Source organism: Hypanus sabinus, chromosome 1 (genome assembly GCF_030144855.1).
Source record: "Hypanus sabinus isolate sHypSab1 chromosome 1, sHypSab1.hap1, whole genome shotgun sequence".
NCBI classification, from domain to species: domain Eukaryota; kingdom Metazoa; phylum Chordata; class Chondrichthyes; order Myliobatiformes; family Dasyatidae; genus Hypanus; species Hypanus sabinus.
Genome location: NC_082706.1, coordinates 23,072,843 through 23,099,547, shown reverse-complemented (window position 1 = coordinate 23,099,547; position 26,705 = coordinate 23,072,843). Strand labels below are relative to the sequence as shown.

The 26,705-nt window shown below is 46.0% G+C and overlaps 1 protein-coding gene across 1 annotated transcript in view; it reads right to left on the bottom strand.

The window, feature by feature from the left end:
* The window catches only part of LOC132391930 (mitoferrin-1-like), a 48,116-nt gene extending 31,509 nt beyond the window's left edge, over positions 1–16,607 (bottom strand). The window contains exon 1 of the mRNA XM_059965731.1: positions 16,343–16,607. Within this exon, the coding sequence (XP_059821714.1) occupies positions 16,343–16,561 (219 nt within the window). The 5' untranslated portion in view covers positions 16,562–16,607. The remainder of the gene's footprint in view (positions 1–16,342) is intronic.
* Positions 16,608–26,705: the final 10,098 nt, after the last annotated feature.

Genomic DNA, 26,705 nt, shown 5'->3' with positions numbered 1-26,705 from the left:
CACTGGGTAAACTCCACACAGTCAGCACCCGAGGGCAGGATTTAAACCCAGGTCTCTGATGCTGGGAGACAGGCTGCACCACCATGCATCGGTGGGCCACAGAACATGTTTCATGCTGTATCTCTCTAGATTAGCTTTGTCACTTGCACATTGAAATATTATCAACCTCCAACAATCTGAGGCAGCTCTGGGGGCAGCCCGCAAGCGTCACCATGCTTTCCGTGCCAAGAAGGCATGCCCACAACTTACTAACTCATTCTAATCTGGTAACAAGGAACATAGAAACTCCTTACAGTTAACAGCAGGAATAGAGCACCAAATCGCTGGAGCTGTGAAGAACTACTCTATGACTACAGAAAATACAGTCATTCTATTGAAAGTGCCAGTTTTTAACTCATGTGTCAATCAACTGAGCATTGGATGGGATCCCAAGGCATCACTATGGACTCCCTACAACTTGCAGTGCCATGACAGACACTCCCCAGTTTGGTTAAATTGGACAGACCACACATCCTGAAATCCCTTTTAACACTCCCCTTTTAACACTTGTAACCTCACTAGTTCCCCTCCACCACCACCTTCCCCTATTTGGTAGAACTGGTCCTCACCCTCAAAATAATTCTTTTCTCTCCTCCCACTTTCTCCAATAAAGGTGTAGCCACGGGCACTCGCATGGGCTACAGTCAACCCTACCTTTTTGTTGGCCGTGTGGAAGAGTCTTTCCAAGTTTACACTGGTAACACTCCCCAGCCTTTCCTCCACTACACTGCAGAGCATTGGTGCTGCGTCCTGCAACCACGCTGAGCTCATCAATTCCATTAACTTTCCCTCCAACTTCCACTCAAACTTATTTGACCCATCTCAGACACCTCTTTCCTTTCTCAATCTGTCTCCATCTCGACATCTTTCACAAACCTTTTGACCCTCATTTATCTTGACAATACCTCTTCCCACCGTCAGTTGTAAAAGTGCTACTCCCTTCTCTCAGTTTCTCTGGCTCTGCCGCATTTGTGCTCAGAGTGAGGCTTTCCATTCTGGAACATTGAGTGAGACATCTCTCTTTTTCTTCCTCCCCCCAAAGAATGGGGTTTCCTTTCTACCACTATCGGTGCTGCCGTCACCTGCACCTCTCTCCCGCCTAACAGAATGTGTGTATATCCCGAACAGCTTTGCTTCTGATTACACCACCACCCCCACCCCAGATTCTGGGTTGATTAAGGTCTGGGAAACAGACTAGTTGACAGCCAGGGCAGTCACAGGAGAACACTGTGGGCTCCAGACAATCCATGTACTTGCCAACTCAACACACATAAGAGTCAACATTTGCTTATTCCTTGCTGATGTCATTTCGCAAACACTTCTTAACTCACTTTTTTTTAAAAAATCACCAAGATGACACAGCATGCTGTAAATCAAGGTGTACCTCCGTAACAGAATCGAAATCAGCATTCAGGTAGATAGTACTTAAAAGTGATTTACATAAGAATTACTCCAGATAAATCAGTAGTTCCACTGAAGGCTTTAAAACTGTTTCTTCCTTGACAACAAACCTAACCAGTTCCCCTACTCCCTCTGGCAAAAATGGCTGGTCCTCTCATGTTCTTGCTAACACCAGAGGAGAAGGAGGCTCAGAGGAGATGTCAGAGGCAAGTTGTTTTATCTTTTAAAAAACGCAGTGAGTGGTGAGTGTGTGAAATGGGCTGCCGGCAATGGTGGTGGAGTCCTGACGAAGGGTCTTGACCCAAAACGTTGACTGTTCATTTCCACGGATGCTGCCCGACCTGCTGAGTTCCTCCACTGTGTTGTGCGTGTTGCTTTGACCCCAGCATCTGCAGGATATTTTGTGTTTAGGGTCTTTTAAGAGATTCCTGGATAAGTACATAAAGCTTAGAAAAATAGAGGGCTATTCTAATAGAGGGTAATTTCTAAAGTACATGTTTGACACAGCATTGTGGGCCGAAAGGCCTGTATTGTGCTGTAGGTTATCTATGTTCCTTACCCCTCTTTTGGCTCTCCCCATTGTCTCCAAACTAAAGGCAGCCATGGGCCCTAGGAAGGCATGGTTTGTCGGCTACGTAGGACACTCCACGTTTCCAAACATACACTGGTAACACTGTGGCGACCCACTTCCTGGCACATCCGAACCGGCTCACAATTAGATAGCCTACGGGGGTTTGCGAGCACAGAGCTCTGGAGCCTCTGCGCCACGGGGGGCAGGTTGAGGGAGGCTTAAAAGTGAGGCTGAGGATTTCGAATAAAGTTTTTCCTTCGACTGCAGTTACCGACTCCGTGTCGTAATTTTAGCGCTGCGTGTAGCACACCGCTACAACACTCCAATTTTTCCTCAGCACAGGTCCACCAACGCCCCCCTCACCCTGTGTCTGCACTGAAACTACTCTAAACACAAGAGATTCTGCAGATGTGGAAAATACAGTCTTTCTATGCGAAGTACCAGTTTTAACTCATCTCCCAATCAATGGGCATTGGATGGGATCCCAAGGCATCGCTATCGACTCCCTGGAACTTGCAGTGTCAAGACAGACACTCCCCAGTTTGATTAAAATGGAGACAGATTACAAATGCCAAAATCCCTTCTACTAGCATTCCCATGTGATGGAAGGGATGTGACCTAACCAGTCCCCTTCTATCACTACCCCACTATTTGGCAGAACTGGTCCATATTCTCAATTTTCCATTTGGCTCCTCTCATATTTTCCAATAAAGGTGTAGTGACAGGAACTCACATGGCCCCAGCTATAGCTGCCTTTTCATTGGCTACGTAAAACAGTCCACGTTCCAACCAAACACTGGGAATGATTCCAACTTTTCCTCCACATTGATGACTGCATCAGTGCTGCTTTTTGCACCCATGCTGAGCTCATAAATTTCAACTTTGCCTCAAACTTCCACTCAAACTTATTTGGCCCACCTCTGATACCTCCATTACCTTTCTCAATCTGTCTCTATCGCGACAACTGCAGTAGCCCGGCGTACTGACCTCTACCTTGCTGAGGCCCACCACCAACAAGACACCTCTTCTTACATACCCCTCAAACAGGACCCCACTAAGGAACACCAGGCCATTGTCCCCCACACCATCCCTAACCTTATTGCCTCTGGGGATCTCCCATCCACCGCCACCAACCTCAGTTCCTACACCTCCTGTTTCTACCTCCTACCCAAGATCCACAAATCCACTTGTCCAGGTTGAACAATTGTTTCAGCTTGTTCCTGCCCCACTGAACTCATATCTGCAGACCTTGACTGTTTCATTCCCTCTAGTTCAGTCCTTTCGTACCTACATCCGTGGCACTTCACACACTTTGGATCTTTTCAATGATTTCAGGCCCCCATCAACTTACTTTTACTACGAATGTCCAGTCTCTATACACCTCCATCCCCCACCAGAAAGGTCTCGAAGCTCTCCATTTTTTTGACACCAGACCCAACGAGTACCCCTCCATCACCACTCTCCTCCACCTAGCAGAACTTGCCCTCACTCTAAGTAATTTCTCCTTTGGCTCCTCCCACTTCCTTCAAACAAAAGGAGCAGCCATGGTCACTCACAACGGTCCCAGCTAAGCCTGCCTGTTTGTCAGCTACATGGAACAGTCCAGGTTCCAAGCATAGACCACCCCGCACTTTTCCTACGCTACAGCTTCATTGGTACTGCTTCCTGCACCCATGTGGAGGAAGCAGCGCCAAGTTCCTTCACCAACTTTCACCCTGCCCTGAAATTTACCTAGCCCATTTCCAACACCTCCCTCCCCTTTCCAATCTCACTGTCTTCATCTCTGGAGACAGCTTATCTACTGATGTCTATTATAAACCCACAACTCTCACAGCTACCTGGACTATACCTCTTCCTATCCTGTTACTTGTAAAAACACCATCCTCTTCTCTCAATTCCTCCCTCTCTGCCGCATCAGCTCTCAGGATGAGGCTTTTCATTCTAGAATGAAGGTGATGTCTCCCTTTTTCAAAGAAAGGGGATTCCCTTTCTCCACCATCAGTGCTGCCCTCAACCATATCTCTTCCACTTCACACACGTCTGCTCTCACTCCATCCTCCCACCACCCTAACAAGGATAGGGTTCCTCTTGTCCTCAACTACTATCCCACCAACCTCCACGTCCAGCACACAATTCTTTGAAACTTTTGCCACCTCCAATGGGATGCTACCACCAAACACATCTGTCCCTCTCTTCCACGACCCCCCCCCCCCCACACAATCTGTACTTCCAAAAGAATCGGATCCCTATGCGACTCCTTTGTCCATTCGTCCATCCCCACTGATCTCCCTCCTGGCACCTAGTCCTGCAAGCAGAACAAGTGCCACACCTACCCCTACACCACCTCCGTCACTACTATTCAGGGTCCTAAACAGTCCTTCCAGGTGAGGTGACACTTTACCGGAGTCTGTTGGGGTAATATACTGTGTCCAGTGCTCCCAGTGTGGCCTCCTGTTTATCGGAGATACCTGATGTAGACTGGGAGACCGCTTCACTGAGCACTTACGCCCCCTCTGCCAGAAAAAGTGGTATCTCCCAGTAGCCACCCATTTCAATTCCACTTCCCATTCCCATATATCAATCAATGGTCTCCTCCACTGTCGTGATGAGGCCACACTTAGGTTGGAGGAACACCGCCTTATAGTTCGTTTGGGTAGCCTCCAACCTGATGCATGTACATTGATTTCTCAGATTTCCAGTAATGCCTCCCACCCCACCTTCACTATTCACCTCCCTTTATCTCCTTGCCCACCCATCACCTCCTTCTGGTGCTCCTCCCTCCATCTCAGCTCTGTTTCATCCCTCACCTTCCAGATTTCACCTATCACTTGTGATTCCCAGCGCCCCCCCCCCCCCCACCTTTTAAATCTACTCCTCAGCTTCTTTTCTCCAGTCCTGCCAAAGGGTTCCGGCCCTAAACATCAGCTCTTTCTTTTCCGTAGAATCTGCCTGGCCTGCTGAGTTCCTCTGGTAAACACACAAAGTGCTGGTGGAACACAGCAGGCCAGGCAGCATCTCTAGGAAGAAGCACTGTTGACATTTCGGGCCAAGACGCTTCGTCAGGACTAACTGAAAGGAAAGATAGTAAGAGATTTGAAAGTTGGGGGGGGAAGGAGAATCCGAAAAGATAAAAGACCTGAGGGGGTGGGATGAAGCTGAGAGCTGGAAAGTTGATTGGCAAAAGGGATACAGAGCTGGAGAAGGGAGAGGAGGATCATGGGACGGGAGGCCTAGGGAGAAAGGGGGAGGGGAGCACCAGAGGGAGACGGAGAACAGGCAGCGAGATGGGCAGAGAGAAAAAAAGTGGGGGGGGGGGGGGAAGATAAATGTATCAGGGATGGGGTAAGAAAGGGAGGGGGGCATTAATGAAGTTAGAGAAGACAATGTTCATGCCATCAGGTTGGAGGCTACCCAGCCGGTATATATGGTGTTGTTCCTCCAACCTGTGTGTGGCTTCATCTTGGCAGTAGAGGAGGCCATGGATAGACATATCAGAATGGAAAAGGGATGTGGAATTAAAATGTGTGGCCACTGGGAGATTCTGTTTTCTTTGGCAGAGAGTAGGTGTTCTGCGAAACAGTCTCCCAGTCTGCGTCGGGTCTCATCAATACATAAAAGGCCACACCGGGAGCACAGGACGCAGTATACCACACCAGCCGACTCACAGGTGAAGTGTCGTCTCACCTGGAAAGACTGTCTGGGGCCCTGAATGGTGGTGAGGGAGGAAGTGTAAGGGCAGGTGCAGCACTTGTTCCGCTTACAAGTGCCAGGAAGGAGATCAGTGGGAAGGGATGGAGGGGATGAGTGGACAAGGGAGTCAAAAGAGTGGGGGAGAGAAAAATGTGCTTGGTAGTGGGATCCCATTGGGGGTGGCGGAAGTTACAGAGAATTATATGTTGGACCCGGAGTCCAGTGGGGTGGTAGGTGAAGACCAGGGGAACTCTATCCTGAGTGGGGTGGCAGGCGGATTGGGTGCGGGCAGATGTGCGGGAAATGGGAGAGATATGTTTGAGAGCAGAGTTGATGGTGGAAGAATTGAAGCCCCTTTGTTTTAAAAAAAGGAAGACATCTCCTTTGTCCTGGAATGAAAAGCCCCATCCTGAGAGCAGATGAGGCGGAGACGAAGGAATTGCGAGAAGGGGATAGCATAGTTCCTCTAGTATTGTGTGTGTGTGTTGCCTGGATTTCCAGCATCTTCAGATTTTCTCTTGTTTTTGTCTTTTTACAAATCATCAACTCTAAGTTATGTTGATGGCACCACTTCCCACATGTCAAGCACAAAAATGTTATCCGCTTCTCTCAATGGGCTGCATCAGTACTCACAGTGAGGCTTTCCATTCTGGAATGTCAGGGAGAGATCTCTCTTATTTGCAAAGAACAGGGTTTCCCTTCTACCCACCCACATCTCTCTCCTGCCTAACAGAACGGGTGCATATCCTGAACAGCTTCACTTCTGATTACACCACCCACGAACCCCCACTCCAGATTCTGTGATGATTAAGGTCTAGGAAACAGTACAGGTGACATCCATTGCAGTCAAAGGGCTCCAGATAAGCCATGGACCTGCCAACTCGGCAAACAACAGCCAACAATTGCTTATTATTTTTTTTGCTGATGTCATTTTGCCTACAATTTTTAACCAACTTCTTTCCTCTCTCAGTCACCAACATAATCACCAGGATGACACTGCAAACTGTAAATCAAGGTGTGCCACTTTAAGGGAACTGACATCAGCAACAGCCCCAGACAGGTAGATTCCTATAAGTACTTAAATGTGATTTGCATAATTCCTCCAGGGAAATCAGCAGTTCTATCCCCCATCAGGAAGGCCTTAAAACACTCTGCACTTGACAACAGACCTAACCAGTTCCCCTCCTCCACCACCAAAATCCTGTCTGGCGAAAATTGTCCTCACCGGCAACAGTTTCTCCTTTTGTTTCCTGGCACTTTCTCCAAACTAAAGCACCTGCGTGGGCCCCAGCCATGCCTGCCTTTTCACCAGCGATGTGAGAGTCCATGTTCCCAAGCAAACAGTGGTAGGTAATACTTGCCAACTTTTCCTCCGCTACATCGATGACTGGATTACTGCTGCTTCTTGCATCCAAGCTGAGCTTGTCAATTTCATCACCCTTGCCTCCAACTTCTACCTGCCCTCAAATTTCTTTGGTCCACCTCTGACACTTTGCTTCCTCCAACTTTGGAAGCAGACCACCCACTGACATTGTTTACCAATCTACTGACTCAGGTATATTGACGATACCTCCTCTGACCCTGTTGCTTGTAAAGATGCTCTGCACTTTCCTCAGCTGCTCTGACTCCACTGCACATTACCAGGATCACACTCAACGCTGGAGGAACTCAGTAGACCAGGCAGCATTTACAGAAATAAAAAAAGTTGACATTTTGAGCTGAGACATTTTTTGTAAAAAGACAAAGACATGAGAAAATCTGAAGAAGCTGGAAATCCAGGCAACACACACAAAATACTGGAGGAACTATGCTATCCCCTTCTCGCAATTCCTCCGTCTCCGCCACATCTGCTCTCAGGATGAGGCTTTTCATTCCAGGACGAAGGAGATGTCTTCCTTTTTTAAACAAAGGGACTTCAATTCTTCCACCATCAACTCTGCTCTCAAACGTTTCTCTCCCATTTCCCACATATCTGTCCTCACCCAATCCGCCCGCCACTCCACTCAGGATAGAGTTCCCCTTGTCCTCACCTACCACCCCACCAGACTCCGGCCCTACGTCAGAACTGGAGCGGCAGGAGGAACATGACAGAATAAAAAGAGGTGGGGGGGAGTGATAGGTGAAGACAGGCGGGTAGGAAAGGTAAAGGGCCAGAGATGAAGGAATGTGATAAGAGAGGAGAAAGGAAAGGACGAGGGGACCAAGGTGAAAAGAGGTAAGAGGCTAGAGTGGGTTACAGAAGGGGGGGTGGAGGTATCAGGTTGGAGGCTACCCAGATATAATACAACGTGCTGCTCCTCCACTGTGGTTGGCCTGATCTTGGCACAAGAGTGGGTATGTCGGAACGGGACTGGGAATTAAAATGTTTGGCCATTGGGAAATTCTGCTTTGGCGGAAGGAGCAGGGGTGCTACAGAAGCGATTTCCCAGTTTACAGCAGACCTCACCAATGTGGAGGAGGCCACATTAAGAGGACTGGACACAACAGACAACCCCGACAGATTCACAGATGAAGTGTTGCCACACCTGGAAGGATGGTTTGGAGCCCTGAATGGAGGCAAGGGAAGAGGTGAATGGGCAATTGTAGCACTTTGGCCACTTGCAGGGATAAGTGCCAGGAGGAAGGCGAGTGGGAAGGGACAAATGGACAGGGAGCAATCCCTGTGGAAAGTGAAGAGGTGTGGGAGATAAAGATATGATTAATGGTAGGATCCCTTTGGAGATGGCAGAAATGCAGAGGATAATGTGTTGGATGTGTAAGCTCATGGGGTGGTAAGCAAGGACAAGAGAAATTTGATCACTGATAAAGCTCTGAGAAGATGCAGGTGAGGGAAGGGAAACCCTATTCCTTGAAGATCGCGTTCACCTCTGATGTCTTAGAAAGAGAAGTTGCATCATGGGAACAAATGCGGTAGAGACGAAGGAACAGGGGAAAACGGAGTTATTTTTTTACAGGAGACAGGACGGGAAGAGATACAGTCAAGATAACCATAGGAATCAGAAGGTATTGATCGACAGTTTGTCGACAGAGACAGTTTGAGAAAGGGGAGGGAGGTGTCAGAAGTAGACCAAGTAAATTTAAGGGCGGAGTGGAAGTTAGAGGCAAAGTTGATGAAACTGACGAGCTCGGTATGAAGCAGCACCAATGGAGTCATGAAAGTAGCAGGGGAAGAGCTGGGGAACATTACCAGGGAAGGCTTGGAACATGGACAGTCCTAAGTGGCCAACAAGGGGGCAGGCATAGCTAGTGCCACCTCATCCCACTTTCTCCAGACTCGTGGGTCCATGATCTCCACGTGCCACAAAGAGGCCACCCTTAGATTCCGTCTGCACAGCCTCCCACCCACCTGGATTCACCTATCACCTTCTAGCTCTCCTCCTTCGCTCACCCACCCCACCCTTTCATCCTGGTATCTTCCCCCTTCCTCTCCAGTCCTGAAGAAGGGTCTTGGCCCAAAATGTATACTGTTTATTAACTTCTCGAGATGCTGCCTGACCTGCTGAGTTCCTCCAGCTTTGGGTTTCCAACATCTGCACATGTTCTTGTATTTGTTTTCAGGATGAGGCTTTCCATTCGAATACATTAGAGTTTTCTTCCATTTTCAAAGGAGTTTTCCATTCCACCGCCATCAATGCTTCCACCATCATCCTCTCACATAGCAGACAAGAGTTCCCCTTGTTGTTACCCAAATCCCAATGGCCCTCTATATACATCACCCTCTAAAAATTCCATCTATAATGCCACTATGCGCATCTTCCTCCCTCCCCACGTGACTCCCTTGTCTATTTGTCCCTCCCCACTGCATCTTGGGAACAAATCCGGTAAAGACAAAGGAACTGAGAAAACGGAATTTTTTTTTTTACAGGAGACAGGATGAGACGAGATACGGTCAAGATAACCATAGGGATCAGAAGAAGCATGACTAGTGGTACACCTGCCCCTTCACTTCATCACCATCATTTGGACTCCAAACCATTGTTCAAGGTGAGGTGGCACTTCACCTGTGATTATGTCAGGGTTATCTGTTGTATCCAGTGTTCCCAGTGCAACCTCTTCTACATCAATATAACCGGATGCAGATGGGGGGGGGGGGGCTAGTCACATTATCGAGCACCTTCACTCTGTCTGCTACAAAAGTCAGGATCTCCCAGTGGATACTCAATTCAATTCAAATTTCCATTCCAACACGACTGTCCATGACCTCCTTTACTGCCATGGTTTGATGCTTTGGCCAAACTCCAGCTGGAGAAGCAACACCTTTCTGTCTGGATAACTTCCAACCAGATGGCATGAACATCAATTTCTCCAACATCTGATAATGTGTCTTTTCCCACCCCCCACCCATCCCTCCTCCTTTCTTTTGCCACTCCCCATTCTGGTTACCCTCTCACCCCTTCTCATCTGTCCATCATCCCCATCAGGTCCCCCCCCCCTTCCTTTTTGACTGTTCTTTCCATCAGATTCCTCCTCCTTTAGCTTTCACCTCCCCTCACCTCCCAGCTTTTCACCTCATCTCACCTGCTCTCACCTATCAGCTTGTACGCCTCATGCCCCCACCTTATTCTGGCTACTATGCTCTTTATTTGATTAAGGATCTTGGCCCAAAAACATTACTGTTTACTCCCCTCCATAGATGCTGCTTGACTTGCTGAGTTTCCCCAACATTGCACATCCATTATTCAAGCTTTTCAGCATCTGCACAATCTCTTGTGTTTAGAGTCGTTTCAATGTAGACGCTGGAAGCCTGGAGCAAAACACAGGAAATGCTAGAGGAACGCTGCAGCTTGGAGGGAAATGAATAGTTAACATTTCAGGTCAAGACCCTTCATCAAGATGAAAAGACTGAATCAAACTGTTGGGGAGGGGGAAGAACAAGCTGGTGGATGATAAGTGAATCAAGGAGAGTGAGAAGTGGCATTGAGGGAGGGAATAGGTGGAAGAGAAAGGACTGAACAAAATGGAATCTAATAGGGAAGGACAGTAGACCATGGAATAAAGGAAAGGAGGTGGTGAACAAGGAGGAGGAAAGTGAGGGGGGGGGGGGGGGGAGATACAGGAAGTTCAGACAATTCTTGTCTGCATCATGGGTTCCAGTCCCTGGAGTACCCAAGACAGCTTCAAAGAGCAGTGACAAATATAGAAAAAAATTAATTACAGCAAGTGTGTGTGTATGTATATGCCTGTGCATGTGTATATATATTATATACACACACACATGCTGTAATTGATTTTTTTCTATATTTGTCATGTATTGCATTGCTGCTAAGTTAACAAATTTCACGACATATGCTGCTGACATTAAACCTGATTCTGATGCAATGTAACTTGCAATATACCAAACCCTATGCAGTGAAATGATTTCAATTTGATTGTTCGCAAGCAAATGCACAGCACAAATGGCCCCTTCTGGTACAGTAGAAAGTGAGTCGCGCAGCATCCATGGAAACATTGACTGCTCGTTTCCACAGATGCTGCCCGACCTGCTGAGTTCCTCCAGCTTTTTGTACGTGTTGATTTGACCACAGCATCTGCAGTGTACTTTGTGTTTACAGTAGAAGTAGAGTTGCCTGAAGTTAAAACAGTAGGACAGGGTCACAGACTGGCAAGGTTTAGTACAGGGCTCCCAACCTGGGCTCCATGGACCCCTTAGTTAATGGTAGGGGTTTGTGGCATAAAAAAGGGTTGGGAACCCCAGGGGAGAGAGATGGGCAACTTGGCCAGCTTGGACGAGTTGGGCAAAACTGTCTCTATGACTCTAATAATAAATGGAGCATGAATAGAGTTTAAACCGATGCTCTGTTTAACAGACAGGCTATTTGAATATTCTATTCATGCAGAGAAAGGTTCCAGGGTGGTTTGACTTATAACAGCAGTAATCCTGCCACTTACAATGAAACAGCCAACCACTGCTACAGCAGAAAGTTGTCTCATTGCGAACTTCTAGGTAAACACAATTCATTGGTAAACTTATGCCCGAGAGAGCAGCTCCAAGCTGATTCTTAAACTAGATATGTCTTAACTCAATAAACCACAGAGAAATATGCTACAAAGAGAGATGTCCCGGTGTTATTTTTTAATGGCATGCATTCATACCTTAGGGCATCACTGACTGCATTGTTTTACAAAGAATGCATGCCTGCCCAAGTGGATAAACTACTGGTAATGATGCATTGCACCCCAGGCAAGAGTCACAGTGCTCAAGAGAACATAATCATTACTCTGATATAACCCACAGTCAATGATTTATTCAAATGCACTCCTCAGGTACAAAGGTCACGTTACACTACAGACAAGCACTCCGAATACAGAACAACTTATGGCGAGTACAAATTACAATCTAAAGGAGCGTCTCCTGAAAGAGAGGTCTCACTGGTTTGCATAAAATGTACGCCTAAGGATAAAAGTGCTTGGTTACTTTACATGAGTGCTTCCTCCACTGTGTAAAACAGCAGTCTCAGCACTGCATGTAGCACACACCAATTTGCCAAGGTGTAGTGGCATGATTAATGTATTGTTTCGAATGTCCCATGACAATTAGAGAATCCCCTTAAGGACCATAACCTTGTTGTTGGGTTTGGAGGCATGTGTCGCCTCCTCAATCGTATCCTCTCCCAATGTGAACTCCATTCATTTAAAGCAGGGGTTCCTACTCTTGCTTAATGGTATTGGTCCATAGCATAATGTAAATTGGGCAACCCTGATTTAGCGGCATAATGGATGATCTTCAATGATCATAATCTTCTAAAGAGAACTACAGGGAACAGCATCGATCACCAAGAGATTTTGGTGACTTTAGACTATCCCCAGACTCCATCAGCTGAGGTGGCCTGCAGTAGATAACCTTTTCAAATTTGGCTACCTGAAGAAATTCTTTTACATGATGCAGAAACACTATGCTGCCATGGAATTAATGACATTAACGAACAGGTTCACAACAAACAAAACTTAGTGCAGAGTAGTGTCAAGCAACGCTCTATCATCGCTAAGACGCTTACTGATGTTTGTTGCAAGATGGTGCATCTTATCTCTTACTGACTTCACTGCTGTAGTGGAGCTAATCCACAGAACAAAGTTCTATTTACATCTTCAGTCCAACAGCAAAAATCAGCCCCAATCCCAGTGACTGGCAATTGCTAATATGCTGAGAGACAGGACTCCAAAAGTCATAGTCAACTCAAACAATGAAGCTCACAAGAGAATGAAAAGGCTCTGAGCAATCCACCCCACCATACAATATCAATCTTCAACAGTTAAAGTTCAGAGACACCGAAAAATCTGGAACACTTGCACCATCTCTCAAGGCAACTCTCAATTAGGGCAGACAATGATGAATGCCTCAGGTGGCAAACGCGTTCAGCATGTAATCCTGCAATGGGCCATAACTCAAATGGGAAAGCAACACGAGAAAACAGTGCCGGGACCTCAATAATGAGGGATAAAACAGGAATATGGTTTCCTCAGAGCACTAGCCTGTATTGTATGCAGCATACTATCCAGACCCAAAGATCGCAGATACACACCTCCCACCCATCTCTAACCCCTGCCTCATCTGTGGAAGAACCGGCAGTTCTCATATCGCCCTCTTTAGCCACTTTAGACCCACAAATCTTGGAGGCATACTTTCCTCTATAATACCAACAGTCCCAGAAAGTGCCCGAGAGTCAGAGCCTACAGGTTATTGGCAGTAAGCATGCACTTGTGTCTCTAGCTGAAGTAGTATATTATAATGCTACCAGCTACAGAGATAACAGGGAAATCCACTAATTAGAGCAGTCCCAATGCCCCTGAATACACAACTATAGATTAGAACAGATATTGTCATCTCCTGATAGATCCCAAATTAAAGAGTAATACCAGGTTTATGATTTCTCATTCTATCGCCCAGCACAGTCACATCTACGGCGTGAAGTGCTTTGAAAGGTTGGTTATGACTAGGAACAATTTCTGACTATGCAAGGACTGGACCCACTACAATTTGCCTTTTGCCACAGTAGGTCTACAGTGGATGCGATTTCATTGGCTCATCATCTGGACAGGTTGCTGTATATTGACTACAGCTCAGTGTTTAACACCATTATTCCAAAGGCTCTGACCAAAAAAGCTCCAAAACCGAGACCCCTGTACCTCCCTCTGGATGCTTGTGGTCTGTGCAGGTTGGAAATAACATCTCCACCCACTGATGATCAGCACTGACACACCTCAGGGATGTGTGCTCAGCAGACTGCTCTACTCTCTCTACACCCATGACTGTGTGGCCTGACACAGCCCAAATGCCAGCTATAAATTTGCAGTCTCATGATTTGAAGGCCGTCAGCTTGCTTGTTTCTAACATTGGACATTAGTTTACAACTTTCTGCGGCTTATTCCGATCCTGTGCAGTCACCTCCCCCTCCCCCACCGCAGTGATTAGCTCAACTCAGATTCATCTCCCACCACTGTCTGTAGGTAGCTTGTACCTTCTCCCCATGACCGCGTGGGTTTCACCCAGATGCTTCAATTACTTCCCGCAATTCAAAGACAGAACAGTTGGTAAGTTAACTGGTTATTGTAAATTGTCCCAGAATTAGGCTAGGATTAAATCGGGGGATTGCTGGGGGATGTGGCTCAAATGACCAGAAGGGCCTATTCTGTGGTTTATCTCTATGACTATTGCTGGCAGAAATTCAGAAGGTGATGAGATAGGTGATTCAGAAGGTGATACAGGAGTGAGATAGATCAGCTGGTGGAGTGGTGTCGCAGCAACAAGCCTTGCACTCAACATCAGTAAGACGGAAGAACTGATTGTAGACTTCAGAAAGGGCAAGACGAGGTCCTGATCGAGGGATCAGAAATGGAAAGGATAAACGATTTCCAGTTCCTGGGTGTCAGCATCTGATAAACTATTCTGTGCTCAACATATCGATGCAGTTACAAAGAAGGCACGAGAGTGGCTATATTACATTAGGGGACTGAGGAGCTTTCATACTTCACCAAAGACTTCCAAAGAGAACTGGCTGCATCACTGTCTGGTATTGTGTGTATGTGGGCCGGGGTGGGGGTACTGGCACTGCACAGGATCGAGATAAGCTGCAGCGAGGCACAAGCTCAGTCAGTTCCACCACGGGCACTGGCCACCCCAGCTTCCAGGACCTCAAGGAATGATGCCTCAGAAAGATGGCATCCATCATTAAGGACTCATCACCCAAATATATGCCCTCTTTTCATTGCTACCATCAAGATGGAGGTACAGAAGCCTGAAGGCACACACAACAGTTCAAGAATAGTTTCTTCCCCTCTTCCAGATTTCTGAATGGACACTGAACCCATGAACATCGCCTCACTACTTTTCTCTTCTTGCACTACTTATTTAACTTTTTTGATATATACTTACTGTAATATGCAGTTTAATTATTATGTACTGCTGCCAAAAGCAACAAATCTCAAGACATATGCCAGTGATATTAAACCAGTTTCTGATTCTGCAGTGTACAGTTATATATATCCAGTTATAACACATCATGAACCCTTACCAAGAGATTAATATTCTAATCTCATAAATACTTGACATGTCACCATCAACCCTTAATTTTTTAGTTGATGCATTACAGCTTGTTATGGCATCTGCTCTACCAGTTACCACAAGAAATGGCACAGCAACATGGACACAGCTTGGTACATTAGGGAAACCAGCCACCCTGCATGGGCTCCGTCTGTATTTCCCACTCAGTAAAACAAGCAAAATAATCAAAGACCTCTCCCGGTCCAGTCATTTTCTCTCCATTGGACGAAGACACAAAATTCATATCACATGCAGCTCGGGTGGTCTGTGGTGGGGTTGAATTCTCCGGTCTTGGGAATTCACTCGCAAACGTTTCTTTGCCCTGTGACCAAAAGTATATAAAGGCCAAGCATTCGGAGGACACACTACAATTAACAGCACACTCATGATGTCTCCTTGTATGATGATGAAACGCTTGCAAGTAAATTATCAAGATCAGAACAACTCAAACCAAGCCAACAAAGACAAAAGCCTGAAATCACATACCACCAGGCTCAAGGACAGCTCCTAACCCACTGTTATAAGACTATTGAGTAATTCCCTAGAATAAGATAGACTCTTGACCTCACAATCTACCTTGTTAGTATTTTGCACCTTATTGTCTACGTGCACTGTACTTTCTCAATAGCTGTTGTATTTTATTCTGCATCCTGTTTTGTTTTTAACTGCTGCTTCAATGCAATGCGTACAGCTGATCTAAATGACTAGCTTTTCACTGTACCATTGGTAAAGTGAAACCAATTCCAACCCCAACCCTGGGTATTTGGAGTCACAGTGTTTTATGCCACCTTCTCTCCAGACCTGAGCGCCTAGTTACCGGAGCTGCTGGCCGATAACCATTGACACTACACAGAAACTACTGCTCTGTGGACTGATGGCCAGTCACCAATGGCATTCACACCAGCATCCACTGCCCCTGAGCCCACGCTCACCAGCCCTGCACCTACCCTCGCCACGCCAACACCAACAGCCCAGCTAACCAGTACTCATTGCCCCTGCACCCACCGGCCGTGCCACCAATCATCATCTCTATCAGTGGCCCATGCCCCGAACCACGTGCCAGGGGAGCGGTGAGGGCTGTCAATTGCCGACGCTGTACCCACCTTCACCGAGTCGATAGGGAACATTAGCGAGTGCTCCAGGATCCCGGCCACCGAGCCTGCCAGCATGTGCGCCTTGACCGAAGCGCTTTCGGGCAGAGACTCGTAGACGTCAACGGACGCGGAGTCCGGCCCGGTGGCCTGCACCTCCGCCCGGGGATCCATCAGGAGACGAGGGGGGCGGCCGAGACCGCGCTCCGAGCCGACACAACCCACCTCCATGGACAGGGGGACTAACCCGCTCCCGGCGCCCGGCTTATAGACCAAGCTCCGCCCCCTGACGCACACGGTCGTCCCGGCGTGACAGACGCGCTCCCCGTTACGTAACATGACAGACAGCACTGAGCGCCAATCACTTCGCAAATCTCTGCCCGTCACGAGGTCAAAAGAGGCGGGATTTGTTGGGCAGCTCCCATTAAATGGTGGAAGAGGGAGGTGCCTACAGTCCATTTGCACCAATGGAATTTCGGAATTATCTTAAAATCGATTGGTCTATGTGCCTATCAACATTCCGTTAAATGACCAATGAGAGTAAACGTCTCGCCCACCTAGTGAATGGAACACCAGGGAATTTATGGGTGATTTCGGAGCCAAAGTTAAAATAAATATTGCAAACAACTTTGCAATCCAACATTACCTTACGAAAAAATATGCATTTGCACTGCTTTTGAAACATCAGCAATCAACTTCACTGGATTAGGCAACACGAGTGAATCTGCAGATGCTGGAGATAAATAAAAACACAAAATGCTGGCAGAACTCAGCATCTATGAGAGGAGGTAGTGACGACGTTTCGGGCCGAAACCCTTCATTAGGAGTGAAATTAGGATTTGTTTATCGTGCGAGTCACCTGCGTCAATGTGAATTGTATTTTTGGGGCAAAGTCGTCACATTTAATTCATCTAGTCTTTTTAAGTTTTCAGAATTAATCATTGGAGGTGATTCAGTAACGTTTTAAAGTCGAAACCGGTCGCAAAATTAATTTGGCAAAATTTCCAACTGTAAATGTCAGTCTAACGGTCGGGCGTAGCTGGTTCTTTGCGCAAAAAATGGACATTTAAGATAAACAGACGGTTTCGTGCAACTGAACAAGTGGCTGTCGAGGGAACCAGATAGGAATACTCAAATGTGCAAAATAGTGGAGAAGTGATAGCCGCTGCACGAAATTCATCTCAATGAGGCAATCAAGGGGGCCCAAATTGACGCAGCCAGCTCCATGAGTAATACACCCGTGCTCACCAAGTGGGATCAGCTTCCGGTTTAAGTTTCTTATTCCTTGCTTTCAAATTCCCCGATTGTCTCCCTTTTTGCGTAACATTCTTCAGGCCTACAACCTAAAGACGGAGTGAGCCTGACTTTCTTCCCCGCACTCTCCTGATTTTATATTGCTTCGTTGGCTGTACCAACTAAATACTGTAGATCCTAAACTTCTTTCTCTCTTAGTCAAGTCAGTTATTGTCACATACAGAAGTATGGTGATGTATTAAAATGAAAAATCTCGTTTTCAGCAGAATCATTGGGACATGAATTCTGACAATACAAAAAAAGTCTTACATTAATTCTTAAAAAGTTCAAAAGTAAATTAATTATCAGAGTACATATATGTCACCACTTACAACCCTGAGATTCACTAGAGAATAGTAACTATAACAGGATCAATGAAAGAGTGCAGAAGAAAAACTGAGCAAACGCAAATATAAATAAATAGCAGTAAATAACAAGAACATGAAAAACAGGATAAAGAGTCCTTAAGGTGAGATAATTGGATGTGGGAAATTCTAAATCGATGGGCAAGAACCTGATTGTTGTGTGGTAGTAACTCTTGAACCTGCTGGTGTGAGTCCTGAGGCACTTGGACCTTTTATGTACAAGTAGGTGACAAAAAAGACTGAGCAAAACAAGACATTTGTGCAAAACAACAATCAGAGACAAGAGACTTCAGATACGTTGACTGTCCATTTCCCTCTATGGATGGTGTCTGATCCGCTGAATTTCTCTAGCGCTTTGTGTGTTACTGTAAGACACTGGAGCAGAAATAAGCCATTTGGCCCACATCAGAGAGAAGTCCATGCTAGTGCAGGAGGTGGTGCATTGTTTTCCCTTGCTCAGACAGGATTAGAATTGTTGAAATCATTGAAGAACTTGACAGTTGTAGCTGTTCCTGCAGCTGGACTTCTGGCTCCTGTGCCTTGTGCTCAATGATAGCAGCGAGAAGAAGGCATGACCTGGATGGTAGGGATCATTGATGATAGATGTAGCCTTCTCGAGGCAGCAGCTCGTGCAGATGCTCTCAATGGTGGGAGTGACTAAATCCAATACTCTCTGCAACCTCCAATGTTTCTGCATGTTAGAACTGCCTACCAGGCTATGAATGCAAGTATTCACAGTACATTCAATAGTGCATCTGTAGGATATTGTTAGAGTAAATGGTAACATTCAAAGTTCAAAGTAAATTTTAATATCAAGGTGTGTATGTATCACCATATACAACCCTGAGATCCATTTTTGTGGTCATATTCATTAAATCTATTTAATAATGACCATTACAGAATCTATGGAAGTCCATTCAACCAGAGTGCAGAAGACAACAAACTGCAACTAAAAGAAGAAAAAAAATAATAAAAATAAATAAATAAGCAATAAATATCAAGAATGAGATGAAGAATCCTTGAAATTGAGGCCTTAGGATGCGGGAACATTTCAATAATGGAGCAAGTGAAGTTCAAGTCAAGTCACTTTTATTGTCATTTCGACCATAAATGCTGGTACAGTACATAGTAAAAATGAGACAACGCTTTTTTCAGAACTATGGTGTTACATGACACAGTACAAAAACTAGACTGAACTACGTAAAAAACAGCACAGAAAAAAACTACACTAAACTACAGACCTACACTGGACTGCATAAAGTGCACAAAACAGTGCAGGCATTACAATAAATAATAAGCAGGACAATAGGGCAGTAAGGTGTCAGTCCAGGCTCTGGGTATTGAGGAGTCTGATAGCTTGTGGGAAGAAATTGTTACATAGTCCAGTTGTGAGAGCCGGAATGCTCCAGTGCCTTTTCCCAGATGGCAGGAGGGAGAAGAGTTTGTATGAGGAGTGCGTGGGGTCCTTCATGATGTGATGCTGTTTGCTTTGTGGATTCCTCATATAGTGTAAATATCTGTAATGGAGGGAAGAGAGACCCCGATGATCTTCTCAGCTGACCTCACTATCTACTGCAGGTCTTGCGATCCGAGATGGTGCAATTTCTGAACCAGGTAGTGATGCAGCTGCTCAGGATGCTCTCAATACAACCCCTATAGAATGTGATGAGGATGGGGGGGTGGGAGATGAACTTTCCTCAGCCTTCGCAGAAAGTAGAGATGCTGCTGGGCTTTCTTTGCTATGGAGCTGGTGTTGTTGGACCAGGTGAGATTCTCCGCCAGGTGAAGACCAAGAAATTTGGTGCCGTTAACGATCTCTACCGAGGAACTGTCAATGTTCAGCGGGCAGTGGCCACTCTGCGCCCTCCTGAAGTCAATAACCATCTCTTTTGTTCTGTTCACATTCAAAGACAGGTTGTTGGCTCTGCACCAGTCCGTTAGCTGCTGTACCTCCTCTGTGAAAGCTGACTCGTTGTTCTTGCTGATGAGACCCACCACGGTCGTTTCATCAGCGAGCTTGATGATGTGGTTCGAACTGTGTGTTGCAGCACAGTCGTGGGTCAGCAGAGTGAGCAGTGTGGACAGAGCACACAGCCCTGGGGGCCCCCGTGTTGAGTGAAGTTTTCCCTTTGGTTCAAGAGCCTGATAGTTAAGGGGTAGAAACTGTGCCTGAACCTGGTGGTGTAAGTCCTGAGGATCCTGTACCTTCTTCCTGATGGCAGCAGTGAGAAGAGAGCATGACCTAGGTGGTGGGCGTTCCTAATGCTGGATGCTGCTTTCCTACAATGGCATTTCATGTAGAGGAGATGATTTTTTGAAGACTACAAATTTCACTAGGCCTTGTCATCCTGGCCGTCTACTAACACCAAGGACAATATCATAGAGTTCCACAGCACCAAAATGTGATTTGGTCCATCCATACGATCACATTCTTCATTATACCAATCTAATCTACAGCCTTGAATGCCCTGGAGATTCCTCAGCTCATCCACACCTTTTAGATACATTGAGATGATCTTTCCCACCATCTTCTTAGACAGGTTCTAACTGCTGTCCAGGTTAAAATAAAGATCCCTCACATTCTCTTAGATCCTGCCTCAAACCTATGCCCTTGGCTTTAGACATCTCTTTTCTGGAGAAAAGTTTCTCACTGTTCACACCTCTTGTCATTTTAGTTACCCCTATAAGGTCCACTCTCAGCTTCTGTTTTAACGGAAACAAACCCAGCCTATCCAGTCTCTCTTCATCACTGAAACATCTCATGCCATGCACCATCCTGGTGAATCTCCACTCCATTCTCTCCACTGAAATCAGGTCCTGTCTATAGAGTGGCGTTCAGAACTGCACACAATACTCCAGCTTTAACTAGCCAATGTTTTACAAAGTTGTACCGTGACCTTCATATACTTACTGGTTTTATCCAGGCTAATGAACTACAGGTTTCCATATGTCTTCTACAACACCCCATTGATCTATGCTGCACCCTTTGGAGATGTATGGACTTACACACTCAGATTCTTCTGTTTCTGTAAACGCCCTAATGTCCCCCCTCATCCATAGTGCATATCCTGGGCCCCCAAAAGTGCATCACCTTGCACTTGTTAAGTTCCATGCAACATTGCTCTGTCCATCTTACCAGCTGAGAAATATCCCTATCCGTATCATTATCAACAACATTAACAATTTTCATCTCATTTGCAAATTACTAATCCTATATACACACATGAAGCCATGGAAGTAGGTGATGGGTGGATAGTAGTTTGAGCAGCTGGTGCACACCACAAGTCCTGGTTATGTGATGCCAGGCAGACAATCTCTGAAGAGTATTGATAGTGGCCAGGATCACCCCTCTTGTAAAGACACTGCCCAGAATAAGGCAATGGCAAACCACTTTTGTAGAAAAATTTGCCAAGAACAATCATGGTCAACAGACTATGATCACCCACGTCATACAACATGGCACATGATGATGAAGATGATGAGCACATAGAAATTATTAAGTACATATGGCAAACAGTAAGGGGACCAGCACTGATGCTCGTGGTACACCACTGGTCACAGACTTCTAAGGATAAAAGCAGTCTTTATCATTCACCCTCTGCCTCTTATTACCAAGCCAACACAGCATCCAAGGAGCAATCCAGTGCCAAATTACTATGGACTAAGCCGCTAATTGTTCTAATTTAGAGTCCAGATGTGAGGAGCCATGTTCCACTCTCATATTTCCTACACCTTCTTCCAAATGTTTAGTCACCCCTTGATGAAAGGAAGTATAAAGGAGATGAAAGGTCTTGACCCAAAAAGATGACTATTCCTTCCATTCCCTCCACAGACCTGCCTGACCCACTGAGATCTCCCAGCTTTGTATCTATTGCTCTGGAAATGCCCACCAGCTGCTCCTGCCAAACAGTTTCCAGCACTACTAGGCACTAGTGTCACCATCCCACTGCTCACCTCTCATTCGAAGGTGCTTTGCCAATGCACCACTGGGTGGAACACTGCCATACAAGTCAGTAACTAATCCTCATCACTCAGGCCCCATCGTCGTAATGAAACCTTTCCCATACCTCTACAACACCCTCTCCCTCCTGGACCTGCCGTGCCACAATTCACTCCGACCCCCTTGCTCACAGGACTGTCAATGATGCATGACTGAAAGATCAGGAAATGCTGGAAATACTCCAGGCACCATCTGTGGAAGGAGAAACAGTTAAGGTTTCAGGTCCAGGATGTCTTAGTTAGAACTTGGAAGGTGAGAAAACAAGTTAGTATCAGATATTCTGCAGATGCTAAAAATCCAAAGCAGCACACACAAAATGCTGGAGGAACTCAGAATAGATAGTTAATGTTTTGGCCGAGACCCTTCTTCAGGACTGAGAAGTAAAGGGGAAGACACCTCCTTCCCTTTCTCCTCTGGCCCTCTCTCCTCTCCTATTAGGTTCCTTCTCTCCAGCCCTTGACCTTTCACCTGGCTTCACCTATCACCTTCCAGCTAGCCTTGTTCCTCTCTCCATTTTTATTCTGGCATCTTCCCCCTTCCTTCTCAGTCCTGAAAGAGTGTCTCAGCCCGAAATGTCGACTATCTATTCATTTCCTCCTGCTCTGAATGGATACCCAACAACTAAGCATTGCAAAACACACAATTTGCTGGGGGAACTCAGCAGGTGAAGCAGCATCTAGGAAAAGGGTACAGTCAACATTTTGGGCCGAAACCCTTCGGCAGGATTTTTCCATGGAGGCTGCCTGGCCTGCTGAGTTCCTCCAGCATCCTGTGTGTGTTGTTTGGATTTCGCATCTGTGGATCTCTTCTTGTTTGTGATTGAATTACTGCATCACTCTCTGAGAAGTCAAGTAATAAAGACTTAGATTTCCATGACACCATTCGCCTCAGACCTCAGAGCTCTGGATATCCAGCCACTGTTTCCATGTAAAGAAATTTGCCCCCTAGCATGCATGGTGAGATTCCCAGAGGCAGCACTGTGATAGTGACCAGATGAACCTTTCCATGGGTTTTGTATCAAAAATAAATAGCAGACAGGGATAATACCCCTTTATTGCTTCAGCTGAAGGGTCTTGCCCTGAAATATTGACTGTCCACTTTCCACCATAGAGGCTACCTGAACCATTGATTTTCTCAGGCAACACGAGTGAATCTGCTGATGCTGGAAATAAATAAAAACAAAATGCTGGCAGAACTCAGCAGGCCAGACAGCATATATGGGAGGAGGTAGGGTGACTCCTGATGAGGAGTTTCGGCCCGAAATGTCTGGCCTGCTGAGTTCTGGCAGCATTTTGTGTTTTCATTGATGTTCTCAAATGGATTGTGTCTGCTCCTTGGGTTGGCCTTGGCAGTGACATTCACAGTTACCTCTTTCTATATTTTTTATTATTTAAAGATACAGGACAGTAACAAGCCCTTCTGGCCACACCACCCGGTTCCATTGACGTGAACAATGAAGCCACTCCACAGTGGAGGAAACTGAAGCACCCGTGGGAAACACGCTGTCGGGGGAGAATATACAACAGGTAGCGGGAGGTAGAATGTACAGTAGGGATAGATGTTAGCGTAGCATTAATACAGTGCCAGTGACCCAGGTTCAGTTCTGCCGCTCCTTATAGACAGCAGCAGAATTGAACCTGGGTTGCTGGCACTGTAATAATGTTATGTTGACCTCTACCCTGCTGTTCCACCCCAGTGAGCATTATATATGTTACTGAACCCCATTCATCTCCAGCGATTAATTCAAATACTTTTTAAGAGACTGGATGGATGAAAATTGACAATTTCCCCTCAAAAAATACAGTTCACATTGAGGTAGGTGAATCACATCTCAAGCAAATCCCAATCCAGTAAAATTGATGGCCGATGTTTCAGCAACAGTGATAATCTACATCCCAACAGCATATACAAAATGGTCAACAAACTATGAAAATTGCCATGTCTTCTTACACTGAGCAGCAAGATCATAATCAGGACATCAGTGAGAAGACACTGGGATGTGCCATTGACACAGTTCCTTCATAAGTAATGTAGGAAATTACAAAGTAAAGGCAACTAAAAAGTAAATGGGATTAATGTAGGATTAGTGTAAATAAGTGGGCAATGGTCACCATGGACTTGGTGGGCCAAATGGCCTATCTCTGTGCAGTATGTCTCCGTGACTCTCTTTGGTGCACACAATCTCCCAACAAGCTTCCTGGTGGGGTGGAGCTAATACACAGCACACACAGAAAGTTCTTTATCCCATATTGACTGCCCTCCAGAACTAAGATCTCTCTGGTCTCAATCATTGAACGGCAGCATGCAATGATATGCAATCCCAATGGACCTCTGGAATAGAAATTGTGAAAAAGGCCCAAAGTCTTGCTTTGAGAGCTTTGGGAAATGAACCAAGGATGTTGGACCAGGAGGTGACAACTACACAGCTATGCCACTGTGTAACCCTGCTGTGTTGTCCAAGACAACACACTGTAGATTCGTAGAGTAATACAACAACTTCAGACCAACTCACCCCTCCCAACCAAGCTAATCAGATTTTCCTGCATTGACCCATGAATCATTTTTATTGATTTACCTGTCAAAGTGTTTTTTCAACATTGTGACTGTACCCACATATACCATCTTCTCTGGCATCTCATTCCACACCTATCAGCATTTGTGTGAAGGTCTTATCTCTTAGATCCCCTCTCACCTTAACCTTATGCCCTTTAGTTTTAGTACCCTCAGAACTGTACTGTGATCATCCACTTATGTCTGCCATAAATTTTGTACCCTTCTTTGAGATCACCCCTCAACCTCCTTCACTGCAGGGAAAAGAGTCCATCCAGTCTCCCCTTATTACCTGAGCCCTCCAGCCCTGATATTGTCCCCATGAGTATTTTCTGTACCCTCTCTAGGTCAGTATCGCACTGCCGTGTTTAACTGAGATTTTTGCACCGGAGCCTCCAGTGTGGAACTTGAACTGTCCCAAATGCACTAGCCTAAAAGAATCCCTTCTCTGCCTGGAGGAGTAAATCCAAGCAAGAACCTTGAGTCCCCTTATCAGAGGCACTCTTTTGCCAAGTCTCCTCCATCCGGCCATAGTGCCAAGCTGAGAATGGGACACTTGGCTGTTTGGCTTCGGCTGCGCGGGAAAGAGCTGACCAAAGACGTTGTTCGATGCCACAGGTCGCTCCTGAGCTGACTCAGCACAATGCGCCCTCCTTATCAGGACAGCTCGGCCTTTAGCAGGTGTTGTCTGTGTTATCGTAGGCTGTCTGGCTGGGAAACGATTAATAAATATCAACAATCTGCAACACAGATAATGGACTGCACTCACCCTACTCCCTGTAGCTATAAGGCAGGCTGGAACGCGTTCAAGCACAATGGAGCTCCTTGGTTCTTGAAATAAAAGGATAAAAGAGGGTTGCACTTGTGTAGAATTCTTCATCACCAGTATGTCTTTATTCACTGTACAGCTGGTGAAGTTTTTATATGAAGTATACTCACTGTGATAATAGACTAAATATACAATTTGTATATAAGGTATATGAGAAATTACTCGGGAGATGAATACTGGGATAAGATGCTGGCCGGTGGCATAGTAACTTCGAGGCAAGTAGCCCTGGGATTGAACCCCGCACATTTTCCATCCATGCTGGGTTGAGCATTGAGCTAGCAACTCAGCCTTGTAAAAAAACAAGCGAAAGTGCTAAAGAAGCAGCAAGGTCGCTGCCTAATGCGCCTCAAGGCATGAAAGGAACAACAACTGGGTTAAGAAAATAAGCCAAAGGTTCCCATGCCAACTCTGTCCTCCAATGAAATCATGACAGGCCTTTCAACTCAACCCAACTTTCCTGTACGGATCCCATATTCTTTAATTTTGTTAATATCCAAAAGAGTTCACTTTGTCACAAACTCTGTCTGTTCATGGCTGCTGCCTGACCCGCTGAGTTCCTCCAGCATTTTGTGTGTCTTACATTTTTAGTGCCATTTGTCAATAGATTCACTAGTGTTAACACATTTTTAAAAAAAAACTTCAACACCATTGCCACTCATGTGCCCCCTGGGGTGATACACCCTTCTGTTGTTTGAGGGGGCTTCCCCAACCACCCCTGGTATTGGAAGGAGCCTGGACTGTGCTTTTTTTGTGGATGTTAAAGGTGTATGTCACTGTGTCACGACTGGGAGGGAACTGGAGTGATATTAGGAGGGGATGATGGGCAGATGGAACTGGGGGTATGGGAAAGGGGAACAAAGCGAGGTGAAAACACAATGGACAGGAGAGTGTGTGTGGGGGTGGGGGAATAGAACACCGACGGTGTGAGTTACCTGAAACTGAAAGCCCATTATTCATAACGCTGGGTTGAAAGCTCCCCAAAGGAAGGATGAGACCTTATTTATCTTACTTCCGCTTCTGGTGTGAAGCAGGCTGATGGGAAAGTCACAGAAACATCTTTCTGTGGGACATAATCTTAAGATGATTGTGGGAAAGTAGCAGCAGTGTGATCACTGGAGTTGAGTATGATGTTCTCCTGAGGGGTTGTCTGTCGGTAGGTGGGACTAGCTCAGTTAGGTAAATTGGTCAGAATGGACAAGATGGGCTGAGGGGCTTGTTTCTGTGCTGAGAAGCTCTACCACTTGAGGTGTACATGGTTTATAGTAGCAGTGCAATGACCCGAGTCGGGTACAATGTTCTCCGAAGGGGTTGTTTATCGGTTGGTGTTTTGGTGGCCAT